This window comes from Struthio camelus, chromosome 1 (genome assembly GCF_040807025.1).
Source record: "Struthio camelus isolate bStrCam1 chromosome 1, bStrCam1.hap1, whole genome shotgun sequence".
In the NCBI taxonomy this organism is placed as follows: domain Eukaryota; kingdom Metazoa; phylum Chordata; class Aves; order Struthioniformes; family Struthionidae; genus Struthio; species Struthio camelus.
This window is the reverse complement of record NC_090942.1, coordinates 67059220-67081280: the sequence shown is the minus strand read 5'-3', so window position 1 is coordinate 67081280 and position 22061 is coordinate 67059220. Positions and strand designations below refer to the sequence as shown.

At 37.9% G+C, this 22061-nt stretch overlaps 1 protein-coding gene across 2 annotated transcripts in view; it reads right to left on the bottom strand.

Moving 5' to 3' along the window:
• Window positions 1–22061, bottom strand: part of SYT10 (synaptotagmin 10) — a 59901-nt gene that overhangs the window by 35587 nt on the left and 2253 nt on the right. For both annotated transcript variants that reach the window (XM_068945958.1, XM_068945948.1), the window contains exons 2-3: window positions 11995–12352; window positions 5407–5971 (exon numbers count right to left, since the gene is read on the bottom strand). In XM_068945958.1, coding sequence (XP_068802059.1) covers window positions 5407–5971; window positions 11995–12352 — 923 coding nt within the window. The remainder of the gene's footprint in view (window positions 1–5406; window positions 5972–11994; window positions 12353–22061) is intronic.

The following is a 22061-nucleotide window of genomic DNA, read 5'->3' as shown; positions in this document are numbered from 1 at the left end:
GCAAGGAAGCCCGTTTCTGCTTCAGATTGGCTTGGAACAAAGCTACGTAAGTGACGTGACCATAGCATTTACAGGCATGTGAAAGAAACAGGATGTAACTGGATCCCAAAACAAAGATGCACTTCTGAAGCAATGATGCATTGTTTACAAAGAGAATATTTGCAGTGAGAAGCTCAGAGGGCACAGCAGATCAGTCAAGCTGTGCATCATAGCATAACTACCACAGTACCATCCAGACACAATGATATTACCTTCCCTTGAGGAAACTGCGTTCTCCATTCACCTAATATTTTCTGCTTTTAACGTAGATGGAGAAACAGCAGTTTGCCTCTAACAAAACAAAATATTCAAATGATTTACTGTTCCAAATGAAAAGAAATATTCAATAACAAAAATAGAAACCTCCCCTGCTTGCAGTAATTGGCTAGCAACCCCCTCTTTCTCCATTATCTTCTCTAGCTATTTCCCAGTTCAAAAGCAGTCCCAAATCCAAATGAGAAACGTCAACATTTTTCCAGTAAAGACTGATCCGGAGTATTCTCTCATCCATTCAGCAGCAGGTAATGACGTGAATCTTTTATATCATTGACCGTGATTGGAAATGACAAGTGCCAGTGATGTTTGGCTTTAAAGGGGCTGTTCTCGTTACAGAAATGATATTTCTGTGCTTACAAGACGTTACACTTTCACGTGTGTTTAACACTTTGTCAGAACTTTTATGCACTTTTCCAGAAACACTAATTGCATACGTCCATTCTGATGAGGATGGCTAATTGTAGGGCAGAGCCCCCTACACTGCTGGTGATATTTCCTGATAGTGCTGCTCTTTGAGTGCCATCAAATAAGATGATCATAATAGTGTGCTCTCAAAGTTTGATCACCATAAGACAAATCTTTGTCAGCTCTGTATCACTATTGCCTTACTCAGAGTAAGGTCTAGCAAACCAATTTTTATCCAGACAGGAAATAGCAAACCATGGGGAAAACTAAGCAAAGACTATGCCTGCAATTTCCATGGGTGAACTGCAGTAGTGGGCTTCACTGTTGCTTGCTTGTGAAGTCAGAAGCACCTTTTTCCATAATTGAGGTCAACAGCTAATAGGTTTACCAGTGTGACGTCCTACTCTGAAGTGTTTAAGATGGATCTATTATGAGACAAATGTTACTGTACAGTTTTTAAGAAGTGGTAGCTAAGCTCTTCCATCTTTTTCAATAATGCTATGAGCATTATTGCTATTAGCAATAATGCTATTTACTTAGAAATAGCAATCATACATCATGTGTATCATATGAAGTCTGTGTCCTTACAATACCTTCTTTCACATCCCACTTTACAAAATTGTAGCACAGAGATGTTGGGTGTCATAAGACTAAATAATAATCAAATTCCATCAACTTATACGAGATAATCCAGGATGCTACAAGTGCACGACAGCTCCATGACTAACATCCCCAAGAGACCACTTTTATTCCAGAAATGGCTTTCCTCGAAATTCTGAGCCCTATTTTTCATCCAACTGCACAGTTTCCTATGACTGGCTACACTTACAGAGTTCACAGAACTTCTTTGGAAAAAGAATGTTTTTGAAAGTCACTTTCCACTAATACTTTAAGCAATGACGTTAGAGAAAGAGATTTCCAAAGTAATCAACCCATTTAAAAATAGTAAGTTAATAAACATTTACATCCAGAAAGTACATTCTGTATGTTAACATTACCTCAATCAGACCACAACAACAACTGCGTAAACTTTTTTACAATACTGAGTATTTACACTTAAATTCTTGTCAGCAACTCAAAGAAATGGGGTTTCTTTTCTAAAGTATGCAGTATATGCTTTGGGAGTAATAAAAATATCAGGTATGTATGCGATGCTCAGAAGCGCTTTGCAAAAACAGAAACTAGATATTTTGGCTAAGCAATTGCTTTGATATTATTTGCTTGCCTCTGATGCCATGAGTTAATTACAGTGTATTAAGAATTACAGTAGTCCAATATACTGAACATGCTTCACAAGAGCTCCAAAGCTGCCTCTGAGTTTGTTTTTTTTAATCAATCAAACGAACAGAAGTAAATGATGGATCATTTATTGAAAACTCAGTCACCCATGTATAAGCAAAATTTGGGGACATTAATATCATCAGATATCTAGGATACTTCTTTTCCACAACAGATTGTACACCAAGTTTATCCTGATAATTCAACATTAAAAAAATGAAAATGCTTTAGCACTTACAACAGGTACATGCTATATATTATACAATAGCTGCAGGTTTTTAACAGAACATATAACAGAGAAACAATGATATGAATGAAAAATTAAAAGAACAAAATACAAACTACAAAAGATGAATACCAACAGTTGAAAGCTATAAGAACAAAAACGAGCATGTGGGAAGCCAATCCTGCACTTCATAAAACAGTTCCAGAGGACTATCATGAGCAAAGAAAAGAATTCAAACTGTGGTCTTTCACAGGTCATAGGTCTTAAGACCAAAATGACTCAGTGTGTAGTTTTTCCTGTACCAAATAAAAACTCATTATGGATCTGCAATCAAATCTTTTAAAAATCATATTAACTACTGATACAGTCTTGGACACTAGTAGACAGTCTCTTGTTTCTAGTGGTAACTTCCCTCACCGGTAGAATTTTGCAGTTCATTTTCTGGGTAAATCTGTCTAGTGGGTCCTTCAAGTCCTAGCCTGCAGAGCCTTGTATCATAAATATATGTTCTCTCCAAGTAGAAAATAGGAATGATTTTTACCTTCGTTCCACCTTCTGAACAGAAAATGCTTGATTATGGAAGAGATGTGAGGGACTCAAAGCTGTGAAGCTTTTGCTGGGTATTTTAAGTTTTGACCCAATTCTTTGATCTATCACTTCTACCATTTTCTACTACCTATCATTCAGCAATGGTATAAGCAAATCACTGGGTTTAGGAAGCATATCCAAACTCTAAGATTGGAGACTTCACAGAACATATAACAAAACAGAGAAGAGGTGAAGAAGAAAAAAGCATGAGAGAAACATATTTGCATATGGGTGTTTTGGTTTCAAGCTGTACTGTGTGATCAGTGTGGTAAGGACCTTCCCATTGAAGTAGACAGCTTGTTTTTTAAAGATTCTTTATAAACACCCAAATATGCTTGCCTGGAGTACAGCTATTTCTCACTAATTGTAGAACCAGCTGGACCATTCTTTCAAGGCTTGATCCAAATCCCCTTGACTCAGGCAAGGCTTAGTTAGGTATTTAATTGCTGGTTAGCGACTTTGATAGACTTTAGATTTGGTACTTAGCGCATAATTCCTCATTGATTAACAGCTTATGCACTATTTAGCCCTGTGCAGGATTGGCTCCCTCATCTTACAGTTTCTGAAATGTCAGAACTAGAAATCATTATTACTAACCCAATTTTAATCTATATAAAGCAGCTAAAGCAAAACGCAAGGCAGGACATTGCACGTATAGTAACAGGACGTATTTTAGCATGGTTTCATTTTGACAGTAAAAATCAATTCAGCCATTTTCTAACAAAATTTGCCAATAATAATGTAAGGCTTGTGAAAGCTGATATGGTTACTCAATACTAGAAAATATTTCATTTTCTTGTGCTTATTGTTCATTGTTTAGGTGGAGACAACTTGTTCACAGTCATGCAATACTATAAACTGTACTTGTTGAAATGCTGAAATTGAAAATCTTGATGCTAAACTTCACATATAGTAGAACACCAGAGTTGAACTAAGCCTTGTAATTGCATATACTGTCCCTTAGTGAAGAAGAAACTTGAATTAGAATTCAGCAGGCAAGATCAGTAATCATTTTCATCCAGAGATATATCAGTATCTCTCCCAACAGTATCGTTGGGTATGACATTTCAATCTGTTCAAAAACAGGGATTAATACCCAGGGATTCTAGTATGTTGAAATCAGTCTAGTTATCAGCTAAAGACCTTATGTGTATGCCTGTTGCAAAGGACCAGTAAGCACTTAAATCATTACTGAAGTATTAAAGATTATATCAAAGCTGGAATAACCATATAAAAAAAGTTATCGGGCTATTATTCTAAGACCTTGAGCACAGATTTAATTTAAAGGTTGAGAGCACAGTTCTTAAATTTACCTAAAATCTGAGCATGGTAAAGCTAAGTATACAAAGATGCAGTTTTCTGGAGATGTGCCAGAGGCTGTTTAGACCAGTTTGGTAGACCTACCAGTTAAAATAAATAGCTGTTTTCCTGAACTCACAATTAGAAACTGTGTCCAGTGTGCTCTTATGCTCTGCTCCCTGGTACTGCTTCTCCTTTCTCAGGAAACACATTGCTCATGCTCAAGTTGGTGAGAAACTCCAACTCTTCTTCGTCCTCCTAGTCACTCAGACCTAGATTTCCCTGTCCAACAAATATGAAAAGCATGAAAACATTTGGGAAAAGAGCCATGAGAGGCCTCTGGCTCCATTAAACGGATAGTGTGAAGTTTCTGTCTCTGAAGGAGGTGTTCAGCTTCTGCTCTGTCCTCTAGATCCCATTCATCCCAGCTGCTCTACAGACAGCAGTCCAGCCCATGCTGAAAACCTGGGATAACTCAGAATGTTTTGGGTATCTCAGCCGAACAAGGGATGGGAAAATTTCTATATAAATAGCATAGTAGCTAAAAAGACAAAGCAAATCAAAAAACCCCAAATGAAAACAAAAAAACCCAAACACCTCAATTTTTGTCTGATATTTCCAGCTGGGAAAGATAAGTTTGGTTTTCTGTGTTAACAAAGGTAATGTCTGGAGACTGGCAGATTTCCTGATGGTAGCCTGTCGTCCATTCTATGCGTGAATTACACAGGCCTCCTTTTCTTGCTTGCAACAAGAAACAAGCCATTTCTATTTCCTAACTTTCCTTGCTTGTGTTTTCTGAGTCTTACTAGCAACCAACAGCAACAGAGATATATCCACCAGTGGACCCTAAGCCTGGGGCAGCTAGCAAAGAACATTTTAGACTTTAAACTCTTTTAACCTCTCTCTTTCACAGATTCCTAACTCATGAAAATCTGCTAACAAGACCAGGGAGGGTTCTGTTCCTTAATAGGTGGACACTTTGAAGGACAAAGTATTTTGCTAACAGGAAAATGTTAATTGTTCTTGTTAAGCAGTGACTCTTTGTGATGTACTATTCAATTAATAAACCTAATTTACATTCATATAGTGAGCCATGAGGGTGACAGTATGTTCCCAGAAGATTTTTTAGTAATTAAATTTTATAGCTTCCTAAGCATCTTGTTCTCTATGCTCAAAGGAAAATATTGACATTTTTCTTCTTCTTTCAGATGCTGCTGATAAATAGGATGCTCTGCCACAAACTACAAAGGAGAAATGAAAATAGCACGTTAACACTTTTGAAACATATTACTTACAGTGGTGGCACAGTGGATGTCTTTCCATACATTGGCTTCCCTGGAGAGATCTGAGACTTCAAAAAGGTTATCAAGAATAACTTCCCCAATCATGTCATGTCTAGAAAATCTGTCAAAATCATAAACACTGAAATGCAATTTCCTGTTGCAGAGTTGGTCATAGGCTACAGGAAACTGAAAGGTTTCATCAAAGACAGGATTTAATGTCTTTCTGTGAACTCGTGTCTGAAACTTCTTTTTCCTATCTGGAAGCAGATAAATCTTAACGTACGGGTCGGATGTTCCTGTGAAGTCTTTAGCAGGCAGATCTAAGGCTTTGACAATTGTGACAAGAAGTAGTTCATTTTCGTAATCATACCGGAGAGTAAAATTAAGTTTTCCGCAGGTTTTCACATCATCTTGTTGCCCTTCAGAATCCACAGACTTCTGTTTGTAGAGTTCTGGCTTTATTCTCCCAATGCTGGTTGTTGTCTCTCCCCTTTGTAAAACTGGATCTGTCCCCATGTTAAAATCAACACTGGACACTTGCATCTGCCTTGGCAGGTGCCTCCTGAAAGAATTGTGCCTGCACACATACACACACAGACACAGACACACAAAATGAACCATGGTTATCTCCAGGAAAAGATCTGGGTGTTACTAAATAGAAAATACAAGAAGTCTAAATTAATAAAGGTTCATCTCTTGGAAATTGTTTTAAAACAATTTCCCCCAAATGTTTTTCAAGTGTTAAAACATCCCTGAGAGGAAATGATCATTCAGAACTGAACTTCTTGGTCTGAGAGACACCAGTGTCCTGGCAATATATATATTTACAATCTTGTTTTCAGGCTATGCAGCTAAAACTGAATTCAGGTTCTTGCATGCAACAAGTGACAGTTCCAACATTGATTGCTCCCACTGTACTAGAGTATGAATAAAGTGTAGTCATGCAGAAAAAAAAATCACCTATAGCATTGTTATCAATACTTCCTGTTGTTGAAGACATCCCTTTTTTTTTTTTTTTTTCCAATTAAATATTCAACATACTTAACACTGCTTACTGGGAAAGGACCATGAAAAGCTATGCCTGGAGGTTTTCAGCATAGTGCTTTGCCAGTGTAGGCCACCATTCTACAACAGTTTATATGTATTAGGTCTTTGCTACACTAAGGTACAAGTTACCTTCTCCAATAATATTGTGAATATTTTATTCTGTCTGTAAAACATTTCAAAGTTTTTGTCAACATTTTTCTGTGATAGCTTTTTTTTTCTGTTCTCAAACTCTTTAAAAAAAGTTAAAAAACTCATTCATGTACTCCTACCGAGATACAGTATCTTTAAATCCTTTAAATTCTGGATAGCATATAGCACATGCACAGCGTTTATGGGCTTATCTTGATTCATGAACATCAATGGAAATTTTTGCTTTTCCTATTAAGAGTGAAATCAAACCTGTGGTGTTCCATATAGCCTTACAGTAATAAAATAAAGTTGGTAAAAATTCTTCACAGAATTAATTATTATCATATTCCATTATGATCGCACTGTCCAGTTCATTTTTCGGTCATATTCAGACTTCCATGGTATTTCACTGCTTCTACAATCTGTCCTGGAAAAAACTCACCACCTCCTCCTGCAAGTATACTTAGTTGCCATTAAAAAGTGATTAAATTGTCAGAATTTCCTCTGCTTTTTGCAATCAATTGCTTATTAATGCCAAATGCAGTCTTGTCTTATTACTTGGTTTCCCTGTGGTGTTGTGTTCTGAAAACAAGAGGTGACACAGCTGTGTTTCTTTCTTTAAATCAGAAATGTAAATTGTTTATTTGAAAGCTACTAGGACTCATTTCATAGATACTATTTGTATTTTTGCTGTAAGTGAAGTGGTTGCAGAAGGCATGAAGCACAAAACTACTGCAGTTTAGCTGAGCGGGGATACAAGAGAGTAATCTGCAGCCATTAATAATAGAGAAGAACGTTTCCCCTTTTGGCTATTTCAGTGTTAGATATAGGGAATCATCCTACTGTAGCACAAAAAGAGGGAATGGAGGACTTCATAGTCTAGATTTGAAGTGGCTCCAGAAAATCCAGGTGTTTTGATCTCTAGTTTAAATGAATAATATACACCTCTCATAACACATTCTACGTCTTTTTTTTTCCACAGACAGACCACTTCAAAGACTTTTTTACCCTCAAATGTTAAAACTCCTCAAATTCATAGCATACGATGTCCACAATGGAACGGAGCGAGGAGTTAAAAGGCCCAAGCTAGTCAGAAAAAGTAAGTATAATCATGTCAGAAGGGAATTTGAGGGTTGTTATTCTGCCTTCGTCCTCTGAAAAGTTCAGCCTAGTAGGTGTTCTCAGAGGGCCAAACACAAGGAAGCAACTGGACTCTGCCCAAAGTGTATGGCAACAAAAGTCTGGGCATCCAACAATTCACATGCTAGCTCTCTGGTATCTCTGCCTCAAAATAAAGTCCACGAAGGCCTGCATTACTGCTACTTTTATCTATGCTATCTATGAGATTAATCTGTGCAGGCAGGCCTTCCTGAGTTCTTCCCAGACCTGCAACTGTAGTATAAATATGCCCAGATAATCATCTTCAAATGCTACCACAGACAGGCAGTAAAGAAAACTGCCTATGCAAAGGAAACCGTGAAAGTCATTGTGTGACGTTTTCCAGTGTTTGATTTAAGCTGGATATAACAAACCCTATTTTTGCTTGTATTCTCTTGCATATATGATGACCTGAGTTAATACCTGTAAAAATAACAGGTAAAAACCCAAATCTGTGATTTCTAAGTTACCAACCTCCTTTCAAAATTTCACATACCATATATGTAAGATCCTCTAGTGAGGCTAGTCATTGTTGTGAGGTGTCACTGAGTAACACAATGCAGCTGTAAGATTATTCAAAGTGGGAACCAGCAGCGCTTTTGCTCTACTAAGCCAATACCCTAATTACATAGCACCTAGAATCTGTTCTGAGTCACAGCATTTTGTCAAGATAGCTAATTGGTCTGTTAATTATTAAGATGCTTCGTTGTTGTCATGGTAACATATTTATCTTCCTTTGTTCTGCAATAACAAAGGAATTAATGACTGCTATAATGAAGTACAAGGATGACAGGCAACCAGGTTGTGAAGATGCTGCAAAACTACTGATGTGTGCAAATCCAGGTACTTTGACCACTAATAGACACGTCTTCCTTAACTCAGAACAAATACAGTTGGCGGCATAATAAATCTGTATGTAAATCCTTCGTATAAAATTGTACTTGTAAAGAAATAATGATAATATGAAGCTGATTCCTAACTCAGTACGATTTCCACATGTAAGACAAAAGGGAAGGATAGGGATGGTTATCTCTGCTAAGATTTGACATTTATGAGGGATGGTTCTGTTCTAGTTCTCCTGGATGACATGAGACTAATCTTTACTACAAGAGCCAGGAATGGACACAGATACCTAAGCGGTATTTAGACAGAACAGAGGCTGCTGTCTCTCCTGCAAGCACCTAAATTCAACAGAGCTGTTTGGTTTTTTTAACCTTAACACTCCCAAGCACCTCACTTTTGCCTTTGTGCCTCTTGGGAGCTGACTTAGTTTTTGCTGAGCTGAATGACAAGCTCCTCTCCCACCTAATAGTAAATAGCTCAGAACATGTCCTTTGAAATTACAGGTGAACATTAGAATGAAGGAACATCACAGAAGCATAAATTTATATTATAGAATACCCTCCTGAAGTACTGGGAAGAGTGGTTCTCTTTAACACAGAACAAAAATGTAGTTTAATGTACCTCACTGATGCAGGAATGCTCCACCTATTGTAGATTACTGGTTAATTGGGATTAAGGACTCAAGTGTTTTTTTTTTTTTTTTTTAAATAAGCAGGACTTTTTCATGTTATTAGGAACCATGAAAATGATGATATTCTAATTAAGCAAAAATACATCTTTTCCCTGCACTAACATGTCTCTATGCTACATGAACAGTCTAGAAAAAGTGATCAGACACATTTTATTACTGCTCTGAATGGCTTCTCCAATTCTTTCTGCTTCAATTACAATGAGTTAATATGATTCCATTTCTTTTATTAAGAGTTGGTGGCTTCAAGAAGACAAAAATGGCATTTGGCTTTCACATGGCAGTCTGTCAAGGTAGGCAGAAATTGCGAGTAGCTATGTATTGGTTACAACTCTTTTCTTTGCACAAGCTCAGGTGAGACTAGCGTAGAGGAGACCTTAACACAACCCAGAAAGCAAACATTTCTATTAGATCCCTTGTCAACAGTACCATCAGGAGATGGTGCATTCTGGTCACTCAGGACTTTGAAGTACAGTGAAGTAGTTTTTGCAGTAAACGTGATATAAGGGAAAGTTATGCTACTTCTGTGCCTGCTAAAGGCTCCTCTTTCTTTAAAGGTCTCCAAGGAAGCATGCTGTGGCAGTTTTTAGTAATTTTGTGATCCAACATTCTGTTACACAACCAGAAAGTTGGTCCAAGCGTCCAGCCTTCATCTCACACATGAAATTCATACATTAATACACAATTAATATGGGTTGTAGGAAGTTTAGGACAAAGCAGGCAGGCAGCTTTGTGAAACAAGCAGAGGTATAGAAAAAATGCCTTTGCAAACATAGAAAGAAGCATTTCTGAGTAGTAAAAACGGTTTGTAACAAGGGTGCAGAGTTTTTCAGCAAACTCTAAAGGAAAATGATGTCTCCAAACAGCCTACTAGTACTTGGCAAAGGTGGGATGGCTACTCAAGGGGAAGGACTCAAGAAAGATTTGATGCTGATAATCTACAGGGGATGGAGAGAAAAAGCTCCCTTACAAAGTTAACAACCTGTGCAGAAAGAATAGGATTGATATCAGGTTTTTATTTTGTAAAACTGTCCTTAGCTTCAAGGATATTTTATGGATTTAGGTCCCAGACCAAATCACTCTAAAAGTCTGTGGGAATATTTTCATAGACTGAAACAACTCTGGACCATGTCTCTGGAACTTCTTTCTTTCTCTACAGTATCATAGAAAGCACATGGGTTCATTTGTCAGCTAGCTATTTCTTCTGTCTGTTCAAGACACGGCGATCTGACTAGCTAAAGATTTACCTGTTGGCACGTGACGGATAAACTCTTCCTATTAATATCCAATTGGATAATATACCATTATGAAATATCCTTTTCATACTAAGCTGTATCAGTTTCGGTACTTCTGTGCACAGCATGACAATTACAATTTCAGAGTTGTCTTCCCAGTATTTTGGAAAAGTTCTGCAGAATGGCTTGGATACTGTGCTCTCTCTCTTAGCAGTAGTTGGAGCCAGGCATAGCCAGGGCAATGTATCTTAAAGTCATCTGTACAGCCTCAAAATTCAGGAGACGGTTCAGCTGCTACAGTCAGTTAGATCTCCCTTGTTTGGAGTGCTCTAATTTTTGGTAGCCTCCTGTGGTTGCCTGTGGGCTGTTCCACATGTTAGAATAGCTGGAAAAAAGCAATTTCCGCACTCGCCATCTCAACGCATGTACTGTGCTGGCAGAATGCTGTGTTAGCAACTCACAGAAGGCCAGCAAAATATGTGTCCACTGAATGCAAAGAACACGTCTTTTCCAATACTGTGGCTCCAACGCTTATTGTAATGTAATTTTTTTGCTTTAGTAGCGTGTGCCAATTTAGCAAATAGTCTATTGAGTGAAAGTTACTTCCTATATCGCATTTGAATTTTTATTTATGTCATTATGCAACATCACAAGTGCCCCCCCTTTAAACTTCATTTTCCCATTCTTAGGGAATGTTTAGAAAACATTCCTTTTTTTTTTTCTGTTGTAGGAGATGACCTTTGTATTTCATTATTTCTCATGCATTACATCAGATGAGGCTGTGTGTGGAGAAAAAACCCTATTTGATACTATAGATTACTGCACATCTCTTTTTCACTGCATATCAATATAATCCAGTACCCAAGACAAAATAAAAGTTTGTGCCCTTCACCTTAATACAAAAGAAATCACTTCAGCCACACTATATGCTTGTCATTAACTTAAAAATCTATATAAAATCTGTAATCCTTTAAGATGACTCCGTAAGGAGCTATGTTTTTAGACTAGGATTTTAATTCCTTTTTAAGTGGTAAAATGTGTCTTGAAGAAATGTGCCATCAACAACAAATATGTCATTTATTTAATGAAGAGGGAAACTTTCATTTGCAAAAGCAACTGTTATATCAATAAAAATATCTCCCTGAAAAGCCAGACTCTACAGACTGGCAGTACTTTAAAAAATAATCCTAATCAAACTTTTCCTGTACACAAAACTTAAAATGGAAATGCTTGACGTAGTAACATATGTATTGACAAAGCAGCTGAATACATAGATTTAATGTTTATATGTTTAAAAAAAATGATGCAACTGAAGGTGCACCTTATTTTTTAGAATAGTCTGTTCACAGGACACTGATGTTTTGGCTTAATATGACTGCTGTTTTACCCACAACTTATAAGAACTCAGTGAATAATCCAGGATCTGGGAAATTCTTGAGCAGAATGTTCTGGCTTTTACCTATTTCCAGGAAACATGTCATAAATGTGAGTATTCCTTACCTTGATGATGATGTAGGCTCAGTGATCTGCCTCTGCATGCGTGCATGTTTGATTAGATGTTCTTTCAGTGCATTCTGGACCTCTGCTGGTATATCAGGTGAAGTGTGGCTAATTTTCAACGCTGCTTCAAGTACCTTTGTTGAAGGTTTTCCATTTTCTTTAATTTCCTTTTTCTCAGTGGTCTCAAAAACCTCTGTAGGAGCACTGGAGTTGCTTTGAGGGATATTAGTGACATTAGAAGTGAGAGGTTTGCTTCTCCAGCAGGGCCAACACAACTTCCAAAAGACAAAAAGCGAGACTACTAGCAAGGCGAGCCCGCAGAAGCTGACGACTACTGCTAACAGACTCACTGAGATGTCTGCAAGGAATTAGAAAGAGGAGACCATCATGACAGACAAACATGGAAAGGGGGGAAAAAAAAAAGACACACATAAGAATTTTAATCTTTATCCTGTGTAGAGTTTTAAAGTTCTACTTAGTGTTTTTCCTTTTTGACATCCAAGCCTATTCCTTTAAAATGTTATCATTCTCTGATATATGCTTCACAAATATTCCATCCATTATTGCTCAGGCTAGGGATCAATAGCTGCATCACCAGCCACACGTAATCAGTCAGACTTCTCAAGAAGGAAGAGACTACCCAAATGGTCCCAAACACACCTAGCCAAGGATGTTGGCTCAGGAACATATCTCACCCAAAAATTAAATCACAGACATCATTTTCTATAAGTGCACAGAAACATCAGTTCTAAACATCCAGCCTGATGCACATTTTGCTTCAGGACTTTTCAAACTTTTAACTCTATGTGCTAGCTGCTTCAGAAACATGTTAAAATGTGATGTTTAACAGGCATAAAGAGGGGCAGGATATAATCTGTCATAACTAAGAAGTTGCAGTTATCTGGGGTTAAATCTTAAATGCTGCCAGATCAAGACAGTATGTGTATGTTGGTATCTAAAATTCTGCTTTGAAATTGAAGCTACACTATAGAATACTTCGAGTTATACAGAGACCATACCATATATATTAGTTAACCCTGCTGCCCTGTATTTGACTTTTTCTGTCACAGGGGGTTAACATATCCAGTCGCACTGCTGAAGCAAGGAAAATACATCTCATATCAACTAGACTCTGTGAACAGACTCGCATTTTAGGAGATGGTGGATCATCAGAAGTGCCAGTTGGAGCCCTAATTAGGAGTTTTATTATATGTGACACGTTTCAGTTTGATTTTTCCAGTATCATGTAATATCATAAAATATAACTAAAAAACCCCTTTCCTTTTGAAAAGAGCCTTTTGTATATTTTAAAAATATTCAGTAAACCCTGTTTAAGTGTCCCTCAAGCAGTGGCTGTTGCTGCTTATTACAACAAGGCTTGACAGTTTTACAGCTAATATTTTGCATCCATAGCTCAAGGCTACAGGCTACTAAACCGAACCAGTGGAAAAGTGCACTGAGCAGTTGGAGCTTACTTTTTTCTAAAGGATCACAGGAAGAAAAATAGTCCTCCAGGCATGCATTGGCTCCATGAAGTAGCATGTAGCTCACTTAAGGAGATTAAGTTTCCAGTTGAAAATTTGGGAAGGTTTTCTTCACTAATGTATAATTACCAGATACATCTCTCAGTAACAAATACTGAGCTCAGGCCCATTTGACATGAAAAGGCATGAGAGTAACAAAAGAAAACAGGAAATGTTTCCAGTCTTGAGATTTGAAAGACTCAGTTGTGGTTAACCTTACTTCATACATGTCCTGGCAGTGTCACAGAGGAAATGACAGGGACTGTGCTTCTTGATTTAAAGAGTTTGGCATAAACTCCTGCCCTGCCTTGATCAAAACTATGCCTTCTTGAGCATCTCTGACAGTCCTGACAAAGGTGTCACCCTTTTCTGCCTGCAGATAAATGTCAAAATGTAGCCTTTGGAATATGCATGTTAGCTTAATGAAAAACTCATATGGTGACTTCTGATTTAAGAAGCTCCCATATTATAAATGAATGCATAATTATAGCTAATAATAATGGAACATAAGAAGTAAACAATACTTTTGCATATGATTTTTCCAGAGAATTTATCCCCAGGAGAGGTTATTAGGTCATTGGTTTGATCTACTGTTTACCCTGACACCCTTACTGAGCTCAGTAGTTTTTATTTGGCTTGTGCATATGCTGCAGAGGAGTGTCCAGTCTTGACATCAAGACTCAGAGATGCTGAGTTTACAGCTTGTTTCAATGGTTAATCTCTTTGTTGCAAATGTGTGTTGCTAATTTGCATTTTGTAGTTCTAATTTACTGTCACAGCTTTTTTTTATGTCTTTGTATGAAAGATTGTTTAGTACTCATAACATATGCCTATGCAAAATACAAATAAACAAAATGGTGCAAGGCAACAAACCCAGCCACTAAAACCCAACTGCCTATAGTAGTAGTCCATGGAACAGTTTTAAGCTGGGCCACTTCACATTCTCCCAAACCAATCTCTGGGCATAGTTCAGGAATTAGGGTAGGCCAAGGATCATTCTTAATAGGCAGTTTGAATGTGGCTCTTCTCTTTTGGTAGATGACAGAGTTTAACGGCACAGATGCAGGCTGTTACATGAGTTGGCCTCAGTGCCAGAGAATGGTCAAATGCTAATCTAATTTACGAATACAGAGGTATTAGATATCAAGCCAGATAATATTTGTGCCCCAGTGATTTTTTTTTCCATAAACTGAATCAGTTGAATTTTCAATCAAGCTGCAGAAAATGTTTTTTTCATTCTCAAAACCTAACAGAAAGTCAAACTCTTGAAAATGTTCAGGAACATCTCTCTCTCTCATAAAAAAAAAAAAAAAAACCACCCACACATTTTAGGTCATTTGCAATACTTTCAGCTCAGTTTAGAGATACTTGGCATAAACAGATTACACCTTGAGATCAAGACTTTTAGAACAGAAAGTTATAATATTTCATTTAGAATATGTTGAAAGAGGATGTTTCAATAACTTGGAAGCAGTTGGAAACATTCCTAGATCATAAATGTGAAAACTGACCCCTTCCAGCAGAGTTTCAGTTTTGAGGAGCTGATATTACCAGCTGAAGAATGTTCCATCAAAGCATTTCTAACCAATCCTATTTTAAGTTTCTCACTGCAAGACGTTTTTTCCAGCCTTCAAATAACTTAGTGTCTCTTTTAAACACCTACTCCAATTTTTCAGCCTTCTCTTTTTTTCTATATTTCCATTAAACTATTCCAAACTCTAAGTCAGTCCCAAAATCTTTACAGAAAATGTGTATTTTATAGCTCAAAAGAATTGCATCAAACATCTGAACTCTCAAGAGCAAAAAAAAAAGTCTAAGAGCTAATTTTAGAAATAGTTTTCCAAATTATAGTCTCTATAGTAGGTGTTTTACCAGTGAATTCAAGAGCCTCATATAGTGTACTTTCTCATGCAAAATACTTGAACAAAAATATGAAATACTGTAATTGCCAGGAATTTGACTAAAAAAATAGTTAATTTCAAAAGAATATTAATTTTATTACATCTACTGCAATCATTGCTATAAAGCAATCAGTATGTCACATGAGTTGGCGTAAGAACTAGAGAGTATTGTTTTGTTTCTTCACTTCTGATAGTTGATCAACTGAACAATTACTAGGAGAATTTTGCTATTGCCACACATTTGCACAGAATAGGCCATCTTTTCTGAATATGCATCTGGACATGGAGCATTAACCTTGACATTCTTGTTTACAAGCCAGGTAAACTTACAAACATGGCGAAAATCCTGTCTTTCACACACCCTTTTCTGATCAATGGGAAATATTGCCCTGACTTCAATAGAGGTAACAGTTCACTTATGGTGATTTTTCATTACATACCTCTATCCATAATGTCATCCTCATAGTCTTGATAAGATTTCATGACTGAAAGTGCCCTGTTTACTCATGGTTTTCCATTTAAAACCAGTCTTTCAAGATGCTGGAATTTTGGGCCATTTTATATTTCTTATGAGAAAGTCATGTCTATTTTGGGAGTGCTTGAATTATATTTCCTTCGAAATGTCTCTGCATTTTTTTTTTTTTTTATAAACCTCCTCAGAAACATTTCCACCTTGACATCTAATGTTTCACATTAGGCAAGTAATGTGGAAACATGCCAATTTTCTTCTGGATGCCTGGGAATGCTTTGAGCAATGGTTTCTGTACTATGCTTTCCAACAACTTGTGTTTGAAACTTGCCTCAACCAAGTTCTGCATACAAATCTGTTCACAGACATGCATGCTAGCAGACTTTCATTTTCTATCAAATGAAGTTCTTTTACGTTTTAGTGAGTGCCCTGACAGCATACACCCCTTGATGCTTAGTCTGGAAAAAAAGGGACTCCATGAAAGTTGTTCCATGAACTTGGATGGAAAGAGACCAGAGAGTACTGCGATACCATTGCCCACGTGTATAAGTGGCAGGCAGAACAAGGCAGGGGTGGTTCACTATAACTGTGTCAAATCACACAATTAGGTCCCACTCACAAGTCAGACCACATGCCAGTAGATATCAGGTGCTTACAGTCACATAGCTCTGCCAGAGGTTAAAGGGATAGGGACGAGTCTACAGGACAAGACTGTACCCCAGGCTCATACTCCATGACAGCTGCAGGGCACAGCAGTACTGCACTGGCTTTAGATGTGCTTGCTGCAAGCGTCCTTGGCTGGCAGGAGACAAACTGTGTCTGACATGCCCAGCGATGAAGGCAGCGGAACTGAAACACTGCATGGAGAACATGCTCTTGCCAGCAAAGTGACTGGAGGAGGAGGAACTCATGGAAAAAAGGGATTATAGTCTCTTTTGGTCCCCTCTTGGTATATACTGGATCTTGATTACTCTTAATATTTAAACACGGTCTCTAGCTTTTTTTAAACCTCCTCTTTTTACTTCTAATTTTTTCTCTTACTAATCATCTATACGCAACTCCACCCTCCCCCTGGGGTCTGTTCGGAACGGAACAGATTTCTGGAACATCAGGCATCAGCTCATTTAGGTAAATTAACATGCCTCCGATTTTTCAGAGGTTTGCAGGGGGGGGAAGTCTTTATCAACGTCTGGGTCTGATAAATCTCCTTCATCCCCATTACATGAACCAGTTAGTCCAACATAGCATTTCTGCAGTTCAGTTTTCCTTGGGGAAATCAGAACATTAAAAGTAGTTGGCATTCATTTTTACCTGCCCCACAATTACCTCAATTTCATCCAAATCCCTACAGACTGGGAACATAATACTTCAGCATGTCTCAGAAAATGGCAGGTGTAGTGTCTTGTACTTTCTCCCTTAAGCTGAACCTTGAACACTGACTTAGCTTTCAAACTATAAAAATAGCTTTTCATTTAAAAGTCTAGATGTGATCTCCTCTGCTGCTCTCATGAAGAAATATTCTTTGAAGGTCTTCCTCAGTTTTTGTCGACTCTATCCCTGTCATGAACGTGTTCCCTCCTATGCTGTTCGTTCAGTTTGATGATGCAGAAATTTGCTCAAAACAGCTATCACCATCTACTGGTTGGTTTATTGCTTCTTAACACTAACAGGGCTTTAAGGTATCATGTTTTTTGACAGTAAAGGAAGTCAAAAGGAGTCATGTATCACTGTGATTTATTACATCCTCACAGCATATAAAATTATTAATCTATCATCAAAATCGTTTTATCTAAGTTACTGTATTCATCAATGCATGCAAGCATTTATACTTATCCAACCACAAATGGAACACCCTTTTTGCCATTTCACACTTCACATATGGGCATTTAGATGGTTGACACAGCAGGCATTTCTAGGTATTGAATGCAGGTATTTCCTAAAAGCTTATTAGCCTTTTCCTGGCCTGTATGATCTTCTCTTTTCCAGAAATCAAAAGCAACTTGCCACAACAGCTGTGTAATTATGAGCCTCAGTACACGATTAGCATGCTGTATGTAATTAGAAAAGATGGTTCTAACTTTGCCTGATGGGGTCATCATGTTTTGCCTGCAGTGTAGCGAGCAAAATTTGTTGCACTGAATGCTGGCCTCTCCTCTCTGTCACGCAAAATGTAGATTATTTGTCTCCACTTCCAAGGCTTTTTCTGGCCTATCTATTTTCCTACTTGTTAATTCTCATTTAATCTCAATGGGAGATAAACTCCTCTCTCTGCTCATCCCATGCCTGCCCCTCCACCCTGCCTATTACCCCCAAAAACGGCTTTGGGCTTGGTCCCATGCTGTTCTCACATTTGTGAGAATGCTTCTGTAAACATCTGCAAGAATACCTCATTATCCTCTTTCAGACAGGAAAATGAAATGAAAACACATCTTAGGCCCAAAGGACAGCCATTAATCTTGAACATGCCATTGGTATAACAAGGTTTACACAACTCAAGTGTCATTTTTGAACTGTTCTAGTTACATTTATTCAAGCCCAGCATTATATAACAATAATCTCACACATAGGATGAGATTCAGCAAAACACTGTGTCTCTTTATCTTCATCATCACAGATTTGATCTCCAGCTGCGTAACCATTTTGGTATTCTTCATTTGTATTTCTTTGAAAAATGGGCAAGAAGCAAGCAGGAAGATTCTTTTGCATAGCTCTTGCTTTTACTGTGTATCACTAGTCTGTGTGTTTAGTACTTCTGCATTGTTTTGACTGCCTTCACATTTACTGCAAATAAATTTGGTCTCTGTGGTATGTTTACTCCTCTATTCTACCTTTATGCTGCTGAATTAGATGCATTTTTGCTTTTCACAGCTTGTTAACGCTGATTTTGCAAAGCAGTTTTCAGTAACCCTGCACTTCCCCCCCTCCCCCAACCATATTTCTATCTGGTAATAACTTTGCTCTGACCAGGTTATGAGTTACAGCATAAATAATTTGATCTGTCTGTTAACTGTTCAAATGTTTGTTATTTAATGTTATCACATTTCTCTATAACAGAATGCTCAACGTTTTACACACAACACTTTCTTCTGAAGAAAAACATGCCTTTCCTGTGTAACGTTCCTACACTGATCACAGTATTCTTCACCCCCATTCAAGCCATTTGTAGTCTTCTTCATGCTTGCTTTTGCACAGTTGAGAGGAACTTGATAGCACTGTACTGGGTAAATCTGTTTCTTCCCTCCAAATGGGTCCAGCTAGAGAACTGGACTGTTATCCAGTTAAGCCAGGAGAAGGCTATCTGAAAGTCCACTTATAGCTTATACTAAATATATATTTGTGCATATGCACGTTTAAAGGAAACAGGGCTAAACAAGAATCATCAGCTGCCATTAGCAAGTTGAGAGCTGGCAGGGTAGCAGCTGATGGCCGACAGGGGACTCTAGCTGGCTACAGCAAGGGGACCCGTGACTTTGCTCTTCAGGGAAGAGCGAAACTATGACAAGATGGCTATGTCTAAGGTGCTCCAGTGAGTTCTTGTTACTTTTATACTCTCATAGTTTACTATCAATCAGGGGGAGGATTAGAAGCTTGGTAGGTTAAGCTTTTATGGTAATAAAATAATTGAGAGTAGAATATTTAGGTGAATAATGAACAATTCTGTGGAAGTGGATGCTCTATGCATGGTCAACTTAAATTTTTTTTTGTCTGGCAAGCAAGAGAGCAAGAGTAAACACTACTCTGTAGACCACTGGCTAAAACACGCCCTCCTGAAGTGATAACCGCTGGGTTCCCACTTGGTTCTAAACACCAACACCCACGAACCACGAAATCTGATAATGGGATTCTGAAGTTCTGCAGGATCAGCAGGCCAAATATGAAGGCAACGACAGCAGCAGATGCCCATCATTTGCAGAGGACACGCAATAGCAATGCATTTTAAACACGTGTCCGTAAAGCAGGATCTTACCTCCTTTCACCACACTTTATGACTGGCTTAACTTTTAGAAACGCTCCCAGCTAGGACTCTGATGTACTTGGCTTCTTTGAAAATCAGGGGGGACGCTTAATTGGCAAAAATGCATTGGAGTTCTTTATTAACCAGATAACTGGAGTGTAAACACAGGTACAGCCAAGCTGCACATGTGAAATTTGGACATTTCTAGCAAACCCTTTTTTCGATTAAAAACCAATTTTGGTAGGTACAATCCCACACATCTAGCTCCTATTTATTTTCCAGATGAATTCTTCTTGAGAAATAGATTTGTTCAATACATTTTGCTCGAATCAATTGGAAGTAAAGGAGGGGTCTATAAGAAAAATCAGTTGCACATCCAATTCTGCATTTTGCCAAAAACATTATACGCTTTAAAGGAAAGCTCATGGAGTCATCTAACTACGTAAAGGTACATTAAATGTAAATAGCTTCCTAATCTTTTCTCTTGAGCATTCCCCTGAGACATGAGAATTAATAGTCCTTGTAATTACCAGGGCAGAAAATATAACAACAGATGTTGTATCTTCACTAATTCTCTAATGCTCTTAGAAATTTAGAAAACTATTTTTCTTGATAAGATTCTTTGCTGTAAGTTCCAAAGATTAATTATCCATTACATTAAATATGGTTACCCCTTCTTGACCCAAGTGGTGAGCAGTAATTGAGGGTTCTAAGGTTTTGTTGCTGCTGCTGGGAAGAAAAAAAAAAATCTACTGAAGAATCAGGGATTTCACTGATGCAATCCTGTTTGTCCACAGAGTATGTCCAAAAATCTTATTTCTCTGAGAATAAGACGAACTGAACATGGGACGCTTATTTCTTTACTCATTATCCTAAGCTTCATTTTGGTTACTTGAGTAACTCTCCTTCCTTCTTTGTTGTTTTATTTTGTTGTGTTCTGTTTCCCCAAAGCCATACCCTCCATTTTTGTTCTGTCTGTGTCTCTGGCTTCCCCTTAGTTGTGTTTGATTCGGTTATGCTTCTTTCTCATTACCCAGACACCTAAACAACTACAAAATCAGTGCCCAGTCCCTGCAATTGCCAGTGAAAGTTGGGACAAAGATAATATTGTATCATGCTTTGCTTTTAGACTAGGATTTGGGTAGTGAAAGATTTTTCTCAACTAGCTGCATCCTCTGAGAATACCAGCTGCTCTTCACAATCCTACTGAACGAAAGGCAATCAACACACCCCCAACATAACCATATCACAACAGTTTTAGCTGTCTATTTTAACGTTCTTGATTTCCAGTGTATGTTTTTATTCTTGTATTAAACAGAAGTGGTCTGCTTTCCTGTTTACTATCCACTCTTTTACTTTCTGAAATGTGTCTTGTATTACTCTCTACTTTCCAAATGTGGATCTCTTACTCGTTTACACTTCTTTGCTCCAATGGAATCTCACTAGAGATTCTTACTTATGCTATCTTTATGCCACTTTCAGGTATCTGCTTTTTCAGGTGGGGAAACCAGAACGAAGACAGCATTCAAAGAGAGAATACTCTATCAGTATATAGTCAGCTCTTATTTTCTTTTTTCTTGCCTCTTTTTCGTGTTGCCTTCCAGCATTGGATTTTCGTTGAGTGTTTAGTATTCTCCAATATAACAACATACAACAGTAATCTATTATACTGTAATAACGCTCTCACAGTCTTTTCTTTATACTCTCCACATCCTCGAGAAGTCCTCCTAAACAACTCAACTATGATAGTTTCTTCTCCACACACTACAGGTCTTGTTGTAGGTGCTGATTCCTAAGATGCTGCTATAGATGCACAAAGCCCAAGACAATGAATAACCGAAATGGTCCCATGATGCGTATCGTCCAGCTGGGGCATGCGCTGGGAAAGGGCTCCCTGCACATCAGGGAGATGTTTGGAGACATAGCCAAATTGACAGGGGTACTTAACCATTGCTCCTCTCTTCCACCAAAGAGTAGGAAGAATTGCAAGCTGCATGACCCCAGAAGTGTGCATAATTTACTCAGCCACAGAAGCATATGGCTACATGATATGGACTCTCACACTATATGCTACTATCCTTTGTACCAGGCACAGATGTTTCAGGAAAAATCAAACATTTACGGTTTCATTCACAGAACGAAGATAGAGAACACTTAACGTGTCAACCTTTAATGCAACTGTCCACCTTTAATGAGCTGGAGCAACGGATGTTCAACAC